Raw genomic sequence first — 23,867 nt, forward strand, 5'->3', positions numbered from 1 at the left:
GCTGGGCTGTACCAACAAACTGGTATCTGTGTGTGTGTGACACAGACTGTGTGCTTTTGTGCCAATTCCTGAATAGTTGTGTAAATCACAGCAAATTCTGATTTTTGACAAGTATATACTGAAAATCTTTATTACTTAGAAATCCAATGGCTGTGATTTAAAAGGGCCTCTTTCAGCTTAATGTATTGAATTATTGTAAAGCTGTTTGTCACACACAGATGCCTGCACAATGGCAGCTGAGTTTCCCTGGAAAATTAAGCCTTTGACCCTTTAATTTTCAATTTCGGTTCCCTCTGTGGACATTTCTATTCATCCCAGTGAGCTGAGTTATTATATTTTAACAGTTGTCAGTTATTTCAATTATATTTTATTAGTAATTTGATTTGACATGGATGATGCAAACAAAGATTAAACAAATTTCCCGTTTGTAAGCGCAGCGAGAAGCCCTGCATGTTCTCACCTGCTGCATGTGTACTATATGTTCTGTTTACAGTCATAAACATGTATGGAGAAATTAAAAAAAAAAAACCCAAAGCTTGCCTCCCAGCCATCAGGAGGTCAGCAGGTGCTTCTGGGCTTGCCAGATGTCTTTGGTTGCTTCACACAGTGAGTGTAATGGATATATTTAGAGATACAGCACCCTCTTGAGGCAAAGATGTGAAGGGTTTTCATTCCCTTTTCCAAGAACACAGGCCCCTCAAAACTTAGGGCATTACAATTTGAACCTTTCTAGGTTTGCATGAAATTCAATTTTTTCACTGTCTGAAAGATTAATGAACACATTTTATTGTTTATAATAAATGTTTAATTTATTATTGATAATCAGCTAAAAAAAAAAAAAGGCATTGAATTCAGCAAATAAGAACAGGCCTTTAATATTTTCAAAATTAGCAAGGTAGATGTTGACATTCGTAAACAATTTTACAAAATGTAGAAAAAAATGATACTGTAGATGTAAGTTTCCCTTGAAATGTAAATTATATTTATTTATTTATCATTATTATTATTTTTAACCTAAACTAGAATTTATTTCCATAATATAAAAGAGGAGATAAAAGCTGAACATGCAGTAGGAAGTACATGACAAAAATCAGTGATTTAATTTCGTATTACGTTGACTTACAGAACTTTGTTAGTAATACAATTAAAATGATGCATTCATACAGATTAAACCTGATATAACTGGTGGAAGTCTTTGTAGAGTGATGGAGCCTATAAGTATGAAAAACGAGACACAATTGGTGAGCTTGAAAAAATCGGACAAAAAAAAAGCAGAAACGAGATTCCTTATTTCCAGTCTTACCTTCACAGTTTATCAGCTTTCGAGAAGAAACTTGCAAACTGCAAAACAGTTCAAAGGAATACTTGTGTTAGGCCTTTATGATGGCTTACAGTAACTTCTTGTCTAATAATATTCAGTGTCATGTAAACTTTATATTAATACATTTATGCTAACGTCTGCCAAGCTTTCCTTTGGCAAGTAAAGTAAACTCACATGCTGTCCTTTAAGAGGCTTGCTGTAAAAATCAGACTCCGGTACTTGGCTTGCTCTTCGACTTTCACTCACTGTAACACCTGGAGGGAAATTATCCAATATGCACAGCTCAACAGAGAATTGTTCAGTAAAAGAAAATAAAAGACTCCCATTTAGCGCAAGTGAAACTCACTCGATCAAACAGGGCACTGGGGATTTGATTAAATAACACTTCCCGGAGGATTAATTCCCCACCACTGCAACTGGGACTGGAGAAACTACAAAGGCATGCAAACACAGGTTTTCTCTGTGCACACTCAGATACGTTTTTAAAGACTCACTTGGCGTTTGATGAACGATGTTGATTTTATCTGGGGGGAGAGAAGATTTTCTAAGCCATTTACAGTATACAGTTTAATACAATCATTTGTAAGGTGGCTCCAGAGTAACTTAAACTGCACTGTATATTATTTAGTTTTAAGTTGAAGTTCCAGGAAAGCTGAGCTCTGTGGAGCCTCTCTGTGATGACAGCTGAGCTGAACCCTCATATCCATGATGGAGGAATATTTACCATAGACACTGTCATCATCCTCTCTGTTGTTAACCTTGCTGGCTCTCTGCTGACTCAGCTTCTCCTGCAGAGACAGAGATCAGTGCTTTAATATCATGCTGACACACAGAAAACATTGATTTATTTACAAACTGTGACATAAATGATCTATGTTTTCTTTCCACCAGCTGAGAAAAGGAATAGATCAAAGTTTTGAGGTTCGGTCATAAATCTTTTGGTACCTTCACGGAGGTCTGCTGGAAACCTGACTGTCTGAAAATGATGTCTAAATATGAAGCAACCACAGAATTCCACTCATGTTTTTTGTCAGAAGACTAGGGGTGAAAAGTTGTATTTTACTTGAGTTTTTTAATTTTGAGCTTATAACATTTGCTAAAGATTAAACCAGTGATTTCTGTGACCAAAAGGCAACCTTTTGGTGCCTCACACCTGCATTATTTTTCATGGCCAGCAGGGGGTGACTCCACCGGTTGTAAAAAGGAGTCAGATTATATAGAAGACTTTTGGAAAATTACCCTACTTCTCACTTGATTTATTACCTCAGTAAACATTTTCCTAATGAGTTTATGGTCTTAATTACAGTTTCAAGTTAGCTGCATGATGGGCATTTTGTAAATTATAGCCCCCTTTAGAGTAAAATACCCGATAAGAGGGGTATGCTTTAGGGTGTGGCTATTATGACTGACAAGTCGCTTTCACAGTGTTATCCGGTTTGGATGTTGTCCATGTTTTTGTCTTTGATGCTTTAACAGTGTGTTTTCAGTTCATTAAAAGTTAATTGAAACCATTTGACATTCATTTTTGCACTTTGCTAACCTACCCCGCTAGTGCTACCACTAGCTGATAACTGTACCCTCACATCCAAATATGGTCACTCCTGGATCCAAAAAAATATGACGGCCAAAATGCCAAGCTCAAGGCTTCAGAACAGCAGTCAACAAACCAATGGTTGATGTTAAGGTGGCTACATTGACTACTTATAAACAGTCTTGTGACCCATGTGTAGTTGACATTTTAGGTACTTGGACCAAATTTGAGTAAACTGCCTGATACCTGAAGTAGGAAAAACTACAACCGAACAATACTAATGCACTAATAAATGTATGATTTTAAAAAAACACATTTGACTGCTTCCTTTAAATCGGCATATTGTTTTGCACTCTTTGAAGCTTGTGAAAAGTCTGATAAAGTCTGATTTTCTCAGCTGAAGATTTTGACTTGTCATTGTAATAAAAGTACAAATCTTAATATCATTAACAATGAGGCAGTTAAATGAAAATCAGCCATCATTAATTTTACTATTTACACCAGTGTTTCTCCTACTGTGATGTTTCAAAATGTGTCCCTTAAAAAATATCTATTAAAACAGTAGGAAGCCCAGCAGGACTTAGGTGTATTTATTTGGTGTTAACATTAGTCTATTGTCATGGCAACAGCACTGTATTAGTTTTTCTTTTCCTGTTATGTTTCATATCTGACTGTTCCAACAATAACTCTTCCCATCACTCCTCAATTTCCTGATTGTTTCTTGCCTGCACACCTGTCCCTCATTCCCCAAATTAGCCACTTGGTGTACTACACATACTGGCCCACTCTCACTAGCTGTTCTGCCTCAAGGTAATAAAAACTCACAGACACATAATGTGACCAATCACTGATCATTTTTTTCTGGCTATCAAACAGAAGCTTGATACAGTGCAACACCACCCACACCTGCAATCAAATGTTCTCTTCTTGTACTGGAAAACTAATGTGTGCAACTCAGTATGTGCATAATAAGTGTTAAGTGGCCTTTTATTATTATCTCTCATCTCTCCAGACCACACATCTCCCTACTAAAAATCATTTGCCAGTCACCCTCAAAGCGACACATGACTGTCCTATTTAACATTGTGAAATGGTTGCACAGTTGTAGCTTTAAACTTGGTTAATGTTGTGAAACAATTCACCTGGTTAGGTTTTGTTATAAAAATTTGTATTAATCTGGGGTTTTTCCAACATTTTTATCATATTAAGCAAATGTGATCCTGTCTGCTGTATGTAGAGGCACTGGCTTTGGGTTACATCAGACCAGTGTTTCTGCTAAAGGCTGGCAGGCTAGATAAGGTTAACTATATGTTAAGATAAAGGGAAGTACACATGACAGGGGGAGTCAGACACGGGTCAGACGTATTTCTGCTGACCGTACCTTTGACTTTGGGGAACTGAGAATAACAGCATCTGTGTCAGACAGGTCAGCTCGACGTTGGAAACCTCCCACTATAGGAGGCATATAAGCCAATGGTTTTGACTATCATGTGAGCCTTTTTCTCTGTAACCGTACTCGCTGTGATGATTTAAACGCTCCTCTTGTACAAGACTTTAATTAAATTCAACTTAAACTTTGATACTCTGAATCCAACCGTCTTTATTGAAAGGTCACTCTGAAAAATTCTTATAACAGGTTTAATAAAAGATCATGTTTTGTGACGTATTTATGTATGTGACCTGTTTACATGCTAATGTGGTTAGTTATGTAAGTTAAAATAACTCAGAATAACTTTTTTTTCTCACATGGGACACTTACAGTGTTTTCCTGGGTGAAAGTCCTGTGTTCGTGATGTAGTTATATGGCATAGTATGTGACATGACTAACTTAAGTTTAAATAACTTTAATGAAGTCCTTTGTTTGTTTTACCCATCCATCCACCTAACTAGCTGTGTTTCCATTAAAATTGAGGCAAATTTTGAAGTGAAATTTTGAAATGTTGCATTAAAGAAAGTGCATATTAGGGACATTTCCATCAACTGGTTTAGAGCAAATAAACAAAGCTGCATAAACGTAGTTTCATCAGAAGATGGCAGTGTGGTGTACCGCTGTAGACTAATCTGTCAGTAAACAGTAGAAGTAGAAATTGCGCAAGAGAGAATAACAACAACAAAAAAAGAGGTTGCTGATAGAACAACTTTGGCCACCCACAGGAGAAAATGGAGAGAGGTCTTCAGGAGTTGGATTTAATTGGACAAATTATAATTGTTCCTTCATGTCAGCTCGGAAACAGCTCATCAGTCATGTGAGTTAAATGTTCGCTGTGTCAAAACTTATTCGGAAGAGGCATTTCCATCTCTAATTTAGCGCATGAACTATATTTGGTAAAAATTTTAAAAAATCAGCTCAAGCGAGTGTGAAAACTTTTGTATACATTCCCAAATCAAATTTTGGTGTTTATGTCAAGCTTTTCTAATGCAAATCTTTAAAATATGCATAGAAATGTGTTGATGGAAACACGACTATTGTCCATGTGTGGACTATCTCTCTGCTTGAAGTGGATCAACTGACTTCCTGCTTTGCTACGACCACTAGAGGTCGCCGCCTAACAACAAACGTAAATACGGGTTGTACTGAGTTGCTTTCACAGACGTCCTATACAACCATTTTTCTGGTTGGTTTTTGGTGCTTTTTGGATGGTTTGCGTTTTCTTGCCTCTGTTTCTTGTACATCCAAGCTCTTCTGTGAGTAGATTGTGTTGCAGCTTGGCAAAACATGAGCAACAGATGGTGATAGTTTTATAGGGTTTGGTCCTGCATGCTTACTCATTCCAAGTCCAGTGTGAGTGCGATCACAGTGTGTGATAGTCCTACCTGCTTGGCGGTGTACATTTGCGTCTGAACACGCTGCCATTCGCCGAGACGATCCACGGGCCCGTCCACAGGGAGTGAACCTGCCTTCACCCTCTGCTGGAGCTCAGTGAGCTGCTGGAGTCCGTTTATCTGGTTTGGCACAAAGGTATCATAGGTGGAAGAAGAGTCGCTGTCTTCTCGACCGCATGCTGCAATGTACAACAACTCAATAAAAACATCAGAAAAGAATCTGACCAAAAGGTAAAAAACACAGTGATGTACACACGTGAGGACAAGTTAACGAGCTTGATTTTATACATAACATCATAAATTACACTTTTCATTTCTGTGAGAGAAATAAGAAAAGACAGGGCATAGAGCCACTCCAGATGGCATTCATAGAGGGGATTGGTTGCTGTGTGATTTGGCTCAGCACATCTGTAATGTCAGTGAATCATGAGGGTGGTAAGTAATTTTCTGGGTGACTGTGATGATCTTTGGACCCGTCACTCAGTGTCACCAACAGTACAGCAGAGCAGAAAAATGGCTTAGTATCTTTGTAGGTGCTCAATAGCAGTCGCAGCTCTTTCACACTTTGATTTTTTTCTCATCGTCCTGGCATCCAAATGTGTTTAAATGTGCTATCTTCTCTTTTTATTGCTTTTGCTTTTTGGTTTGTGTGCCCATTACTGCCGCAGTGACTTATTTCCCCATGGTGATCACTGCATTTTTATTTAATTTAGCAAAGCGCCACAAATTATCTGAGAACTTCAACATTGAATGATACTACCCAGCAGGTAATTCCAACAGGTAATCATAAAAGAGAAGTCAGCAAAAATCATTGGCACGGTAAAAGTCCTGCTGTTAGGAGTAAAAAATTACAATCTACAGATCTCAAAAGTGTATTACAAATTATGTGCAGAAAAGCAAAGTAAAGAAACTTTTTGAAGACAGTGCAAGAGGAAATAAATGGCAACAGCCTATTTCAGCTGAAGGGGCTGGAGTGTACCTCACATTTTGTTATTTTTGACACAAATTGATGGCTGCAACTGCCTTTTTGCGAGTGATAAAGCCAGGCACCACGACTAGAGTAAAGTGATAACTAGAAAATTTCCTCTGGGGAAATTCTGAAAGGGCCACGGGGGCTACTGCCGGTGTGTGTACACTATGATGAGATTCTTCAGAGATTTCAAACAATTAATACTAGTAATGTTATAATACTATATTATATACAAGGAGCACACCTACCACAAGCATTCCTTTTCAAGTATTTATTTATACAGCAACCTATGACCTTTAACCTCAAAATGTATGTGTGTGTGTGTGTGTGTGAGAAACGTGTATCTGGAGGAGTGTGCGCATTTGTGTGTGTGTGTAACGAAAATCGCATAAAGTTACCTGTGTGTAATTAAAATCACATAAAGTTACGTGTGCGTGTGTGTGTTTGAAGCATGTGTATCTGGAGGAGTGTGCGCGCTTACGCGCATGTGTGTGTGTGTATCTGTAACTGTAATCACATCAAAGGCAATCAGAGCAAAGCAATCAACAGAATTAACTGCCACCAACTGCCAATGTCCCAGAACACTGACAGCAGCCAGAGGTGGACAGACTGGAATTTCTGGCCTCGAACAGAAAACATTTTTGGCAAAACCATAATACCTATCATTGATCCAACTTCACTTTGAGCATCCTGAGTTCTTCCTGAACGTCTACATATGTTTTTTTTTTTTAAAGAAAAATGAAAAAATAGCTTTGTTAGAGCAATCTAAAAAAACTGTTCCATCTCCCTTTTTCAGAAATCTTCCTGCGTTTTTAATATGGGAGCCAATGAGGCTGTTGGTGCGTGTTGGTGGCACATCAGTGCGTCCTATGCCCAAACTATAACTCTGACAGCTTTACCAGAGGATTGTGAGTGAGAAGACTAATTTTCCTACGTTTCTATGTATAAATTATTTCTGTAGAGTGGAATTTGCGGCCAGGAGCGCAGTTTTCAAATGTATTTTTTTACATTTTTTTCTCTCCCTCAACACTCTGGCGATGATGTCACACACTGTGACACAAACATTCCATGCAATACACACCCAGTATAATCTCAGAATTTCTCCAAAAATGATCATGGTCATTGAACAGGGATTGATAAAAAATTATATGACCTATCGAAACGTGGATTAATAGACCGATACATAAGACTTGCGTCTACTGTTTGAAGTTTAAATGGAGTCTTTAGGTGAAATTATGCCGGAGAAGTAGACGTTTAAAAATCTCCAATTATTGTTCTTTTTCACTCAGTTTTTCATTCCATAGACAAAAGTCATAGCACACCGATCCCGATCAAACCGCACGTTTTGATCTATAATTTGTCCTGCAACTTTGCCCCGAGTACAGGTCCCTACAGCTATTGCTGTATGGGACCAGTGCTCGGTGCGATTGCCCCGTGGCCCTAACAAGCATGAGGAGAAATGGAGCCATGTTTTGGCTGCCACTTGGAGGTGTGTGTAGATTCAGAGTCACAGCCAGGAGACACTGAAATGGATTTCATCCCAGATTTTCAGGATGTGAAGTGTTATTTTGACCTACATCTGTGAATGCATCATCACAAGTGACATTCATTTATGGTTCAACATTTTTAAATCAAATTTATATTACATAATCCATTCTGACCCAATTTCAGCTAGTTATCAATGCAGAAAGCAGGAGGCCTCTTGACTAGACTTTGGACTAGAAATGTACCCAAAAGTGGACCAACATAAAATTTTGTAAGGGTATCATAATTTCTTTCTGATTTACAGTGGCAGAATTTCGTAATCCAGAATATACAGCATAGAAGAAGACACCCCTTTTCCGAACTAACGTAAAATATGAATTTTATATTCTTGCCATTTAAAAAAATGAGATAAGTGTCAAAAATCTAATCTCTTAAGACTGAGAAAATAGATTTTTTGATGTTAAAAGGTTATCGTGTGGACTTGGAGTTACTTCTGCACACTGACTCAAAAGCACAAATTTATTTAGACAGACAATGTTGCAATTCCACTTGGGTCTCTATGAAGTCAAAATGTCAGGCTTGACCGAACTTCTATAGACTGCAAATGTAAAATGTATCGTTGCCTTCTACAAACTGGGATTGTCTGGGATAGCGTTTTGGAAGTTTTATCCATTTAAGAGACTAAAAGTCAGGATATGTTGACCTCTGCTGCTTCCATATTGATCAGTCTTGACTCTTTCTGCAATGTGAACTTGTGAGTTTTCCAACTTCATGGAAGTGCAAAACTAAACTGCTGCATCGATGCTCTAAGTGTCACATCAGTTAATGTACATTGTGTTCCCCATATCAGCTGCCACGCACCTTGTTTCGTGGGAAGTGAATACAGATCAGCATCAGCAGCCTGTGGCGTCTTCTTCTTCTGGAACACTGTAAACACAGAGCAGCTGAACTTTAAATACTGCTCCTGCATTTGAACAATTCTTCCACAAGATGGCGCCAGACCCTAAATGTACAAACAACCTATTGACTGTGGAGAGCTAAATGTGAATAGCCAGCAGAAAAAAAATCCTATGAATATTTTACAACATACTAATATAATTGAATGTAAATATTTGTGAAATAACAGGTACCCTTGTTTGTTATTGCATAGTTTAAATCTGTGTTTCTCTCAGAGAAAGACACACACATTCAGCTCTGGTTTGAATTAAACGCCATGAATGATGCTTTTGGTTTGGTAGTGAGTCCTCAGAATGAAAGGCTACACTGTTTAGCTGTCAGAGGCGGTGGAGCTGCGGCTGTGTGACCAACACTGGATTGAAATTCAACATCCACACCCTGCGAGATAATCCCACCTCTGACCATTTCCTCCATGACAGCGTGTCTCTTTTCCACTTCATGTTCAAACACAGCTTGCTCATAATACAAGCCTGGCTTTATGGCTTAATTCAGAACGAAATGGTGAGTGGAGTGCAGCTGAGGGACGGGTCTACGTGACTGTAGCTTCGCCTTGCTTTCGTGTGTTTCCTGTACTCTCCGTAGAGTTTACATGCTGAGTAATTCCACTCTGCAGGATTACATTTCATTCACATTTGGGCATTTCAGTCTCATTGAGCTTGCCGCTGCTAACAAAAGAAGACTCCTCATTATTTCCACTTGTGCAGTGGTCTCCAATAACTGGCTCCTCGCCTAATCCTCCACCAAGCCTCATCTCTCCTCTCACATCTTTCACTGCGGCAGTGGGAGTGAGGAGCAAAATGTGATCCTTGTGTGGTTTTGAAGCTCCACTGTCTCAAAAGATGGAAACCTCAAAATCCCTCTCCTTTCTCTCGTGCGCTCTGGGGACAAGGACGATGGAAAACATGTGTAATGACTTATTCTGGCTGACTTGGCCTTGGTCTGGCCAAAGATTGGTTGCAGATGGCAGCCGGTAGTTCCCTCTCTGTTACTGAAGGGATGGTTGGGATGCAGAGAGTTCAGTGGTGCACTCAATTTCTTTTTTTGCTTTGTAGGTCCCATCGGGCTGGGAGTTAGCTTACTGGATACAAGCTCAATAAAAAGCTGCATAATGAAGATCGAGCGCCTGTTGCACGGTTATATTTTTGTGTGTATTTTGAATGTGCAACTGATGGTTATTAAGGGGCGCATGTAATATTATCTCTGGGAATAACAATTAATTGTAGACGCATGTGTGCATGTTTGCATTTGCTAGATGAAAAAGAGAGCCGTTTTAATGATTTATAAGCCTTAATAATACCAGTCACTTTTGGATGTTTCATCTTCATGAAATATTCACGCAGCTGAAATTGAACAGTTAGGGGCTGTGGGCTCCTAATGCAGGCAAATGGTGCTTTCCTTTTTCCCTCACTTTTGTTTGTTTTGCAGCAGGGAGCGACCATGTTCTTGTGGTTTATGGGATCAAAACATTGCAAAAAAGCATCTCTGCTGTATTCAGCAGCGATCCACTGACAATGGCAATGCACATTCCAGGCACTTCCTCCCTCCCACATGATCTCCCAAACTCCCCTTCACATACTGTGCATAACTCTGTTGTTTTTGCTCCAAATCAGCTCTATCATGTCTGTGATTTGGATGCTGCAAAAGTGTTACCTTTGGTGATGTAAGGGGTTCTGTCCTCCTTCACCTGGGTGATCTCAGGCCGAGGTGTAGGTGCTGGTGGACGATTGGCAATAACCACTGCTTTTGTTGAGTTCAGGATGGCGTCATATTCATCATTCACCCCCAGAGGTGCTGCGTAGATATCCTCGTCCTCCCCCTCTTCTCTCTCTCCTCGTTGCTCTTTCTGTGTGTGCTCTGTGGAAGGAGTCCCTAATGCTTTCACTTAAAAGTGTTTACTGCACTACTGCCTGAGTGGCAAAACAGCATGCAGAACTTCATCATGACACTGTCAATTCACAGCTAATCGGAAGCAATGCTACATGCTGTGCCCATCAGCAAGGGGAAAACATTCAGTGGTCGGAAATGAATGGCAACCCAGCATAATGATGCGCTGGGGAAAAAAACCCAAACTGTTCCATTACAGGCTTTTCTTTGTCCTCCTTCCACTTCTCATCAGTCCTTCACTCACCTGCAGAGCACATAATTTCGTAGACACTGGCATCACCATTGTCCTCCCCTGAGTTGAACATATTCTGCAACAACAGAGCATGAAGAGATATATTTAATGCCACATACACATCACAAAGAAGCTGCTCAATAGAGGCAATTTAGAACTCAAGGAAAGAAATGTCTAATCTGTTATGTTGATGCCCGGCATTTGCTATGTAAGAGGTTATTTTTCTGTCTTAGTATTCATGCATGTTTGACAAATCTTGATACCATGCAGTCTGTTTTTTATAAGAATCTCTGTTCATAATGATTCTTAGGATGCGGTGAGGCAGCCAAGTCTATCCACTAAGCACTTTCTAAGCTCTGTCACACTATAAGCTGCTATCTGCTTCCATGCTATGCTTTAATATTCAGTGTTTTCATGTCAGACGCAACAAACGTCCAGATTATTAATTGAGGTTTCTCACTGCATCTGTTAGGACTTCACTTGTGGAAAAGCAATTTCGGGGCTATCGCAGGAATTAGAGAGGTGTGCTGTAACTCTGCCTGCTGCTGGATAACAGAAAGCAGTTTCCCTCTGACAGCAACGCTGCTGCAGAGTCGGCCTGTTTGCTAATAGCATGCTGAGGGACAGACGGGGGTATGATCAGGGTAATTATGAAATCAGACAATCTTCCCCTTTCAGTCTAAACATATCATTTAGTGAGCAATTCAAGACCCTTGGCTTGATATTTAGACTGCATCCATGATTAGATTGAGATACGGATGTTAATTTGCTGCCATATTTTATCATCTGATAGAGAAGTGAAGAGTTGCATCATTAATTTTGAAATTACATAATGAAAAGCTGCTTTAGTGTGTATATTGACACAGAAACAAGAAAGGAAAGACAAAAAATATGTTTGGTGATGCACATAAGATCTCACTATGTTTTAAAAACTGTATTCAGTGTGTATTAAAACTGAGCTGTATTGTAGATTTTACCTCCAAACAAATTATGGCAACAAAAGGCATAATGCCTTAGGATTATGTTGGCTTACTGTAGCACGTTAAAAATTATATATATTAATAATAACAAATCCCAGTCAAAAGTACAAATCTTTGCAGAGCATATGAAATACAGCTCACTTTGATCAAGCTATCCTCAATATAACCTGCCACGCTCAGTGTGCAGTTTCCAAGCAACACAGCCACTCATGACTCAATTACAATATTGCACTGTTCCTAGTACTGCAAATTACTTATTGGGTGCTATGAATGCATTACTTAACAGTGGAGGTTCATAACAGGCCCAACAGGTAGAAAGGACGGGTTAATTACCACCGCAGCTTGAACATTGAATTATAATAGTTGGACGCTGTGCTTAAGCACAGTGTGGTATTTTCAGGAGTCATTTCTGAACAGGGGAGGGGAATTTATTTACTAACCGCGAATGCTAAATCATTTTACAGATGTCTGAAACTGCAGGAGCCCCGGGCATTCCAGACAAATTCAGTTTCACCACCGCAATCCAAGCAGCAGTGCTTCAGACATAACAGCAGGCATGATTTTGTTAGAGGGAGAGCAAATCTCAAGTGAATCTAGGATAAGATAAGGAGTGTGAGTCTGTTTTCAGCAGCTGAAATGGTCATTTCATGGGCAGGCTAGCCTCGGCTTTCCCTACCAGCATGTGGCTGTCTTTTGACATAGTGGTTTCAGAATAAGAGTGTTTGATGCACGTAAGATTGAAGAGTCTAACACTCAACCCATCACTTAAGTGCCGCATAGACAAAATCTGTCCAACTTGTTTGTTGGCATGTGGTCAGCTCAGCAGGCAAAGAAACACTTCTCAGTACTGTAAAACTATATTTACTCTGTAAAGTACTATCTTTATAGTTTTCTTTTCAAACAAACATGAGCTATTTTGAGTGCATATGTGTGTTTACACTGAAAAGGCAGTGGTGCATAAGCTAAACGCTAATGTCGCTATGGTTTCAATGTTAATGCTAGCATGCTGATGTTTAGCAGGCACAGTGTTACCCATGCTGACACATGCTTGCACACTGAACACAAAGTAGAGCTGAACCGTAAACCTCATGGTGGCACGAGAGGAAAAGTCAGAGAATCACCAGTTGGACTCATCATCAAGGTACCATGAAAGCCTGTATAGGATTTTGTGACAATCCATTGACTAGATGTTAAGATGTTTCACTAGATTTAGCAAAAAACGTTGCCCAGCTTGTGGCTATCAGACTGACTGCGATTCAGCCTCTAGGGGCAAGGGCCAGTGTTTTAGGGGCTTCATTGTAGCCAAGAGGATATCCCGATAACTGAAAACCAATATCCAAGCCAAGACTTCCTCTTTCATGTGATGGTCATTGTTTACAGTCTGATTAGCAACTTGAGACCAAGAATGGAGTTCAAGTTGAGGGAAAAACTACACAAACAGGCTTGTTTTTCCGCATACGATTGCAGATCCATTTTTAAAAAGCTAATAAAATGTTAAATTGTCATCAACAGCTGATGGTTAATGAAATTAATTAAAACTATTCATTGTTCCAACATCCCATTGGTCCAAAGCATAGATATATGGGTCTGATGAGTCCACTGGAGCGACTTGATAGATAATTGTTTTATTTACCACAAAGCCGTGGTTAAGGAATGGTTAGGTTAAGGGAATAAAACCACTTAGTTAGGGTGAGAGAGGTCACTTCTTCTGACTATTGGGCCACGGGACAAATGGGACTTCTGTGGGGCATGGCACCTGAGATTGTATTCTGACCAATGAATTTCACCTCATTCGCTCTCCACATGAACTGTAAACCTACATGCCTGCTCAAACATGATGCTACTCAGACTACAGACTACAAAACACCAAAATGGTGCTCTTCCACATTGTGTTTATGGAAGTTATTCATGAAGCAGATCTGCTACAATAGCTAGACTCAAAGGTTGGATAAATATATACTTTATTATTAGCGCTGCTACCCAAGCACAACATAGAGGCAAACCTAGGGGGTGAAAACAGTTTCTTTTTCTGACTCAGGATGACCATAATATTCAAATGATAAACAAAATCTCTTGACTAAACAAACATCGGATGCAAAGTAATGTCAGCGGAATCACAAATCCCCGGAGTGAGTGTAGTGTCTCACCTAATTTGGCTCTTGAGCATGTGGATAGGAGCATACTGTACACAAACACAGCATGCTGCACATAAATAGCTCTTTGTAGTCTTTGGAGGACCATACAGTTGCAAGCTAATTTGTATTTATTGAGCCCTGCTCTGCTCTATCTCAGAGCACACAGTGGAATCTTGGTAGGAGCACAGAGTCCATCTAAATGCCAAGTGACACTCAGCCAAATTTCTGACCCAGTATTAAAATATTAAATAAGGACAACGTGTGTTTGTGTTAGTAATTACGATGCGCAGGCACAATATGGCAGTCTGAGGACATAAACATTGTAGATAACAGCGGAGCATTTTCTATATTTGTATTCTAGTTATGCTCTCCCTGAATAATTCAGCTTTCCCCTCTGGAGCAGTTCACAGCTAATTAACAAAGAAGTGTGGTGCCAGGGCAGACTAGTGGATCTGACGCAGGCCCTGTGAGTGATTCAGCCTGTGTATGAAGCGGGGGACCGATCCATCTAGGGTTTATTGACAGAGTGCTGCTACACTGACGCCCAAATCACTGATGCATCATGGGTTGATTAATTGGAGGTGGGGGAAACACTGCAGATGAGTTAATGAAACTGCTGTGCAAAAAAAAGGAGCAAGAACAAAACCCCACCCCACATACTTCCTTTCTTAAACTTCCTCTAACGCAGCACACAACTCCAGTGTGCGTATGGTTTAGCTGTTGATTTGATTTTTAATTACGCTCCAAGAAAACCACAAATGTCAGTTGCTTGTGCATGTCGAATCTGTCTGTTATGTTACATCTATAGGCTTGTTGAAGTCCCAGTGGGGAGACCTCTGTTTGACTCTACAGCTCCCCTGTCAGCACAGCGAGCACTTCGACTCACTGGAGCTATCTGATCAAACCCTGCTCCATCTGCAGTCACTCTCAATTAGCAGTGTTGCTAGGGGGAAAAATACATTCGCAACAGCTGTTCGAGTGTCTAAATTTCCCTCGAGGGGGAATTCTCTATAGGTTGATCCAAGCCATCAGAGAAAGTTAAAAGTTGTCAGCATTATAAGGGAAGATGTGAGATAAGCGCGAAGACTGAATGAATGAGAGACTGAATGAGCACTGTGCTGCAGTCTGTTACACACTGACATGTAAGGGATTCAACTGCCGATAAAAGCTTTACAGGATTGCTCCAGTAAAATGGAGCTGAATGGAAGTGTTCATGCTCAAAACACTGAAAAGGTACTTTTAAATCTGCTACCTTTTCAGGGCAGGTATAGTTAGTTCAGAAAGTTTAGTTTAGAAATTCATTATTATAATTAATTTATTAATCTCTTTCAATGTGATTACTGATTCATTTAAATGGGAATAAACAGAGCATTGTGCCTGAAAACAAAATTATTCCAACTTCATATGCGACAGTGTAGTTAAAAATTACTTATTTTAGTTAGTTTTAGTTAGTTTAGTTTACTATGTTAACTGTTTAACCGTCAACTGACACATGTTTTGACTGATTAAGGCACATACACAGCTGACAGCCTCGCAGCTAAACTAGCAGTAGATACTTGGGGACATGGGGACACAACATCATGACTGCACAACAAGCAGCTGGCCCTGGAAAGTATGTCCAAGGGACTCAGTTGCCCACTTGTCCATTAACAGTTACAAGGGGTTGGTTAGTTGTCAAAGCTTAGCTTAGCATAATGACATTGAAATGAAATTGGGGGAAAAGCTAGCTTGCTTCTGTTTAAAGGTAGGAAAATCCTGCTAGCAGTACCTCTAAAGCTCACCAAAAAATTATGTTATATCTTCTTTGTTTGATCCGTAAGGACAAAGTGTAAAAACCTGTATTTGACGTTGTAAGGTTTATGTGCCACACTGTTTAATGGCTAGGAGGACTAGTAACTCTGTGGAGTCTCCCCTGATGACAACACTCCAAGAAATGACTGTGCTTGGCAAAGAAAAAGTCTGGCACATAACCCTCCGCTGCAAGATGTCATTTTTACACCTAGTGCAGATTAAACAAAGAAAATGTAGTGTTTTAATTTAAAAGTAAGCTTTAGAGGTGCTGGTAAGGCAATTTTTTAACTATAGGATTGAGCCAAGCTAGCTGTTTTAGCTCTATTTATATACAGGCAGGGTCTGAGGAACTGTGAGTATTCTTTTTTCCATAAAAAACAATCGTGCATCTGTAATATTTGGTTAATGTGTGCAGGACACATCAGATATTATGTGGTGTTTCCAATCTGCCATCTTGGCAAACGCTGTAACACTGGGCCCATCATGTCTTTCTTTTAATAATAATGTCCTTACCGCCTAATGAAATTAGCATCGGAAAAAAACATTATGATCCCAGTGTCCTCCAGATTTATCAAATAAAGCAGTGTGCATGCATGCAAGGGATCTATTAGATTTGAATTGCAGCAAATGTGCTGCTCTTGTGTTACTCTCCACACAGATAAATGGGAGCTTGAGCAGGAAGAGGTTCTTCATAATAAAAAGGCAGCCATTATGCAAGAAAATCTCAACATTAGTGGATGCACTAATTGTCTGAATGTATGCAGACGACCTGCGTTCTGAACCATTGCGTATGCATGAACAAACAAAGCCTTTCTCATCTCTGTGGGGGTGTTCCATTAGGAACCTCACAGGCCAAACATATTCAGGATGAGAGGAGGGGAGGTATACCATCAATCCACCAACTGTGCCATGAGCTGGATGTAAAGACGCTAGTTAGTAGAGAGTGAGGTCTCCCCTGACATACAGGTCACTCTCCCTGCTTTTCACCTTTCTATCCTCTCCATTCTGTTCATTATTTATAAAGCACTCACTTGTAGTCCTAACGCTCTATTGGTGTAAGTAAGATCATTCCTGAGTGCTGCATTGCATCCCCTGGCTGTCAGACCTCAAGACCTAAGGTGGATTGTGTTGTTTTGCCCAGCTGTCAGCAGGCAAATGAAATCTATGGAACTCCATTGAGCTCTAGATACACAAATAATGTCATTGTTTGGATTTAATGAGCTCACAAATCAGCGAACATGAGAAGTGGCCATCAGATATTGGCAGTTTGACAAAATGTCTTCATTGTATGGAGAGTCAATAAAGCTGAGACAATATTTTCTAGCATGTTACAAGGACAAATAGCAACTGGAGCGGGGTGACTATGATTTATTTATATATTTTAGAGTTGCAAATGTGGAAGTAGTTACCAGCGTTTCCTTCAATAAGACGTGAAGCTCTGTATGGCCGTGACTCTTGGCAATCTCAGTGGGAGTCTGTCCACGGCAGTTGGCTGTGTGCAGTGCTCGCTCAGCACCTGGACACTGCAGAAGCAGGCTGCAGACACTCTTGAATCCATACTGGGCAGCAAAGTGGAGGAGCGATGGTACATCTGCATGATGGAGCTCTAATGTGGTGATTGAAAAAAAAAAGAAGAAGAAAAAGGTTGGGATAATTGACAGCAGTAACAAGTCCAGTTAGGCCAGAAAGTGAGCATTTGTACACATAATATTCCCTTGCAGCCAAGAATTCACCACTCGACAATTACTTTCTTTAAAGGTGATAACTGGAAGTTGACCCCATGTGAGCAATCTAACACAATCAGGTAGGAAAAAGACAGCTTGGAGGCACTTATTGACCTGTTTTTCACAGAAACATTTCCCTGTGCCCTTTTTAGTGGAGTTAAGGATCAGTCTCAGCGGCTGATGAAGCCATCAGTCTGACACATAATGAGCTGAGAAATAATGGACGGCTTTCTTTTCATAGTGGATAATGTGCATCATGCAACAGGAACGCATTCCTGTGAGACTTATGTTCAATTCACATTGTTGCATACACACATGCTTGGGGGGGAAAGCAGTGGTGGTAAGGCATTTACAGAAATGATTTAAATGAGTTGTATTTTAAATGGCATCAGTACAACATGTGTTTTTGTTAGTAATTACGATCTGTTTCATTCTGAAGAGTAAGCATTTTCAAAACCAACATGGCTCACTCCAAATTTTTGTTTCAAAACAAAACTTCTCATCTCTTCTCTGACAATCATATGTTATTCATCGGTGGATCTGCAGGAGCTGTGTATTAAACAGTACATAAAATGTGTGGAAAACACAATTAGGGACTGCTTAATGATTGTGTTTTGGGGTAAACCTTTTATTCATTTACACTGCAATTAAATATTTTCCAGAATTCTTCCTCTAATAGTTTGTTGCTTGCTTGAGTCCAAATAAAATTTTAAGAAAGTTGTACCAGGTTGGATTTTTCTCTCGGTGTGATTACTCAGCAGATGTTTTTAGTGTAAAGGTTTGTGTAAGCAGTCTTACAGTGCTGTACCTCTTTTGGGTATTTTTTCACACTGCAGGCCCTGAAATCCTCCAGTGGGCATGCCGGTCAACAACATGGAGGACAATTTCTGGTCCAGCTTCTCCACAGAGGACTCCTGAAGAGCCTGGAATACAGAGAGAAACACAGCTCGCAATTATTTTTGAAATAACATGTTGAGATCAGTATAAGCAAAGTACTAAATTAAAGTTAAATTTGATGAGCAAACTAAAGCAGCACCTTAAAGCAGTGGTTTTATGTTGAAATGGAGCCTACAGAAGCACAATATAAAAATGTCAAGTTAAATTTAACCATGAGCATCAGAGTCCAGTCGCCCAGGCTTTTAGTTTGAAATTATCTTGGCAAATTCTTCTTTTGGCATTGCTCAAGTTTGCCTCTTCAGCGAAAGAGACCTAATCAAATCAAGTGTTCACGGCAGACAGAAGGCTGAAACCAGCCGTCACTTCATTTTCCAGAGAGGAACCAGTGGTGCACATAAACATCAGCAGATATATGTGAATTCCATTAATCTTTGGTTTTTCTACGTCTTTCTAATGGCTTGAAGTGGATCGATTATAAGCAGCGTTTTGGGATGATGATTGAATAATTTCTATAACTGGGTTACATAACGATGAGTCACTAAGTAACATAACACAACACTCAAAGAACCTCAGAAGGATCAGTATTGTTGAGAAGGGAGAGAATAGAGCCGCATTCAAATGTGTTTCTTGCATCACTAAATCAATGATTGATAGAGTTATCGGAATATATTTGCAAGTGTGAGATAAACAAACAAATGAACACTGTAGTATGACAGTTATATAATACTAACCTTAATATAATAGTAGCAATATAAAAAATATATTTACTTTATTTTTATAGAAACTAACATTAAATTAAGTCTTGTCTTTCTTACAATGTTGCAAAGTTTGGCCGTGTTGCCAGAAGCTGTAAAGTTCTAATACACAAAAATGGAACAAAATCCCTTCTACCTTTTACGGGGTATTACACTTCCATGAATATGGGGGACTGACAACAAACAGAAAAAGACAAAGATGGTCAAAACAAAGGCAGAATAGGCACAGATTTCTGGATTTTTTGTCCTCAGTATGGGTCCTACTCAAAAAATACTCAATCCAACATTTCCCATAATGGAGCTCAATAGTATTTAATGTTATCCTGCATCAATGTGGTGTCAGGATAATTAGAAAAAACGATTCACATGAACGTCACCTCAAGATGGAACAACTCAGAAATCTTGACCTGCAGAGCCGACTTCACAGCATGCCAAGTTTTTTGGAATTGGGGTTGTGTTACGCAGAATCATTTCCGACAAAAGTAAATGGGTTAATGTTAAGAAACGTATTATTAATTCATGAAATCTTTTGTTGCTCACATGTGATTTACGATAAGGTATAAATGGTCAATATCATGACCGCGAGTTGCTGTCCAGGTAGACCTAGATTAGTTAGAAAAGGTATTTATTAGCGTTAGCCCTGAATGCGACCCTCCCTCCATGGTAAATATTTGAAACAGCTCCTTAATGGCTTTACCTGACACATGAAATCTACAGGGTCTGCTGCTCTTGCCAGAAGGCAGGTTATTTCCTCCATGTTGCTGTAGTACTGCAGGTGTGCCTTGTTCAGTGGCACCCCATGGCTATACACGGTCACACTTACATTTCCTGCTGGAAAATCTGCAATATAAAACATACAGACAGGGCTAAAAAAGAAGAGTGTTCATTAAAAATGTCATTGTAATAAGTTTTTTGACCATCCATCCATCCATCATTTCATTATTATTTTTCCTCACCTGGTGCATTGACACACAGGATGTGCTCATTCCAGCAGACAGGCTTCACTTTCAGAGTCTGATTCTCACAAGTGAACTCAACCTCAGCGTCTCTGCCAGCCGACTGATTTTTCAAAAGAATGAACACTTCCATAAAGCTCTGCCAAAGAGAGAATACAGTGAACTGCAGTGTAGTCAGTGTTAGGGATGCTTTATTAAAACAAAAAAATGGCTGACTACTGACTGAGTGTCTCACCCCGCACAAAACTCTGGAGGGAACGACCGCAATGGTGGATCTGACGCTGTGGGCTCCAGTTGACTGCATTTCTTCCGCCTTTTGCTCCGAACCTGATAGTTTACGTGTCAAGGGATTGACATTTTCTGCTGTGGCTAACACACCTACAAAACATGGGACATTGAATCACATACCGGATAATGCACCAGTGATCCAAATGGGGTTAACCAGAAGCTGCAGGTGCATTTAGCCATGCTAACACACCTACAAAACATGGGACATTGAATCTCATACCGGTTAATGCACCAGTGATGCAAATGGGTTTAACTAGAAGCTACCCAGGTGCATTGTTAGCCATGCGAGCATCGTGGCTTTCAGGATGCCAATGTTGGACAGTTTATCTGCCACTGAAATACATTACCAAGAAATTTGATGCTTTTATCAACTTTGGTGGTACTCTGAGGAAAACCATTAGCACCATCCGGATATTCTTGTTTATGATTTTAAGGAAAATACCTCAACAACTTAATATAACATTTGCTAGAAAACATTAAAGTCCCTCTCAGTGTGTAAAAATACTCTGCAGCGATAAATGATTTTATTTCACATGGTTTCTTCCACATAATTCTTTTTTAAATCGCTGGTGTTAAGTTGACTGGTGAAAGAGGAATGTGCATCAAGATGGCTAGCTTTAGGCTAAGTGGTGAAATGTCAATGATTTATACCTGCAAAACGAATGACATTCCCATCAGCCACAGCTGTACTTTGTGTTCAGTGCTAGTTACCAAATATTAGCACACTAACTGCGAAAGCTAGACAGTGAACAAGCTAAAAGATACACCTGGCTAGCACTACAAAGTTGTCAAACATGCCTTTAGCTCAACACCACTGTACCTCAGTAACCTCACAGTGCTGCTAGCATGGTTGGACTCTTAAAAAATGTATGTTACTTAAACAGAATGGGTTAAGTAACGTCAGATCAAACACTTTCCAGTATATATTGTTTTAACTGACATCTTGAATGATGCAAATTAAAAACACAAATACAAAAGGCCTTTTAATTTATCATTGGTAATTACGCTTGTCTGGCAGTTACCCCAGAATGTCGTCATGAAGCGTGCTCAAAGAACTTTAGCATTAATTATACTGTTTATACTGAAACTCGTCAAACACCCACATCTGTTGCGTGTGCTAACAAACAAACAGCATCATCCTGTATGAATAGGGAGGGTACTTCTGGGTTAAAATATAACTGTTCGTGGGATCCTGCTGTGAAGCACTTCAGTGTATCAGTGCAATGAAGTGATGCAGAGTGCACTTGAATTTGCATGGCTCACGTAGGGTAGTCAGTTGTGGCCGAAGAGGAAAGACTGGCAATTTGCATCAGATGTTCCTCCCGCACACATGCACCTGTTTAAATACAACCCCCCTCCTCCGCTTTATGATCTTATACAAATAGTGTAATTAGGAAAAACAGGGAAGGAGCCGGATGATCATTGGAGGGGCATATGAGGAAATATGCACACAGTTACACTAAAGAAGTCTCTGCAGCTAGTGCTTAAAGAATACTGGATGTCAATCTACAGTACAAACAACTTGAAAAATGTCAGTAAACAGGTTTCCAAGCTGCTTCTTGGGCATTCTCACAAATATTGAGCATTCTTTTCCCCTCGCGTTTATGGCAGGAGAACAGTGAGGCCATGTGAGGAGCATGCTGAAGAGGGTGATTGCGTTCTGCAGGACTGGGATGCACACCTTAACTAAATAGCAGTCTGGTTTACAGTCAAGCATTGAGATATAGATTTGGTATTTATTAATTCATTTTGTTATAATGATCATAATATTAGGTGTGTAAAATTGAAATGACACTTCTAAGATTTAAATATGTTGATATGCGGATTATTTTAAACTGAAAACTGATTTCATAGCTCACTGGTTTCTGAAATAAGGTCAGGGAACTCCAGGGTTCATCTGAGAAGGTCCCGATAATTATATAAATAACTAGATTTTACAATATTTTAATTGCGCAGAGGTTAGTAGAAGTGGAATAATTTATTTTGTACTTCCTTTCTGTAGTACAACCAATACTAAATCATTATCTAAAGCTGGAATCTTCTCAAGGCTCAAGACAAAATGTTATTAACAGTCAGGCAGTGATATTTGATATTTGCCCTAAAAAACAACATTTTTTAGCCAGATGCCCTACCTTTTCTCACAATATCAGTCACAGTGGACAGGTACTCATGAGCATCTTGTTCACTGGAGACCTGCAGGCACTCGTCGCCGTTCAGGGGCACCAGCTCCAGCAGTGGCGTCAGACTCTCCACCCCACACAGCAGCACCACTACATGAGCAGCGGGACGCAGCACACGGGACAGGAAGAAGCGCCTCTTCTGGCACAGACCCTCCAGCATACCCTTGGAGAGGATTAGAAGCTTGCAGCTATACTGGGCCAGTCTGAGGAAGTCGTCCTGCCGGCTGGACACTGTGCCGATGTCGTAGCAGCAGATCCCAGCTTCTGAGATTGGACCAATGAAGGCTGAATGCAGATAGGTGGCCCATTGCTCTGCCTCCGTCTCATAGATGATTAACAGCTCTTCAGCTACAAAATAAAGTATTTAAGTATATGGAAAAAGCATCATATTGCCCCACCTTAACTACACATTTAGGCTGCATAAAATATAGTGAGAGAATATTCTTTGAAGTCTCTCTCAATGAAAAATACTAAAATATAACTGTTTTTTTTACATTGACATTAACAAAAAACTTTTTACTTATTTTCTATGTTACGCATATTACATTTTATGCCAATTTTAACCTAAATGTTGCTCTGAGCATGGCAAACAATTATACATCAGCAAGATTCATATATTACAGCAATTCATCATTTCATTGCCCCAGTAAAAATGTAATGAATTAATAAATAAAAATTGCAGGGACAGCTTACCTGTGTGGCTCATGGCTACAGTGCTGTTTGTCTGCAGGTCCTATTTCACAGTGACATGGAAAACAGCACTGCTTTTGTCAGGAGGAGCTCAGATAAGAGGGAGTTTCCTGCTTCACCAAAATGAACAAAGAAACCAGACCATTTTTTTCTTATGTGAACATAAAGCCTGTTCCCTGGTCTGGTGACAAGGAAAGTTTATTTCATGTGAGGTTTTGTTTTTCAGAGGTTTTGTTTTTCAGAAAAGAAAAAAAAAAGACTACAGTTC

The 23,867-nt window shown here is 39.7% G+C and overlaps 1 protein-coding gene across 1 annotated transcript; it reads right to left on the reverse strand.

The window, feature by feature from the left end:
• Window positions 1–843: 843 nt before the first annotated feature.
• LOC131989223 (B-cell scaffold protein with ankyrin repeats-like) lies at window positions 844–23,615 on the reverse strand. The gene is made up of 16 exons (XM_059354413.1): window positions 23,603–23,615; window positions 22,862–23,257; window positions 20,677–20,819; window positions 20,442–20,580; window positions 20,183–20,325; window positions 18,642–18,756; window positions 17,519–17,715; window positions 11,216–11,279; window positions 10,738–10,956; window positions 8,992–9,057; window positions 5,667–5,854; window positions 2,046–2,109; window positions 1,816–1,845; window positions 1,496–1,575; window positions 1,304–1,341; window positions 844–1,212 (listed from the first exon to the last, which is right to left on the reverse strand). Exons 1-15 carry the CDS (start codon window positions 23,613–23,615, stop codon window positions 1,306–1,308), a joined length of 1,893 nt encoding a protein of 630 aa, XP_059210396.1. The 3' UTR covers window positions 844–1,212; window positions 1,304–1,305.
• Window positions 23,616–23,867: the final 252 nt, after the last annotated feature.

The sequence above is a fragment of the Centropristis striata genome, chromosome 17 (assembly GCF_030273125.1).
Source record: "Centropristis striata isolate RG_2023a ecotype Rhode Island chromosome 17, C.striata_1.0, whole genome shotgun sequence".
Classification (NCBI taxonomy): Eukaryota; Metazoa; Chordata; class Actinopteri; order Perciformes; family Serranidae; genus Centropristis; species Centropristis striata.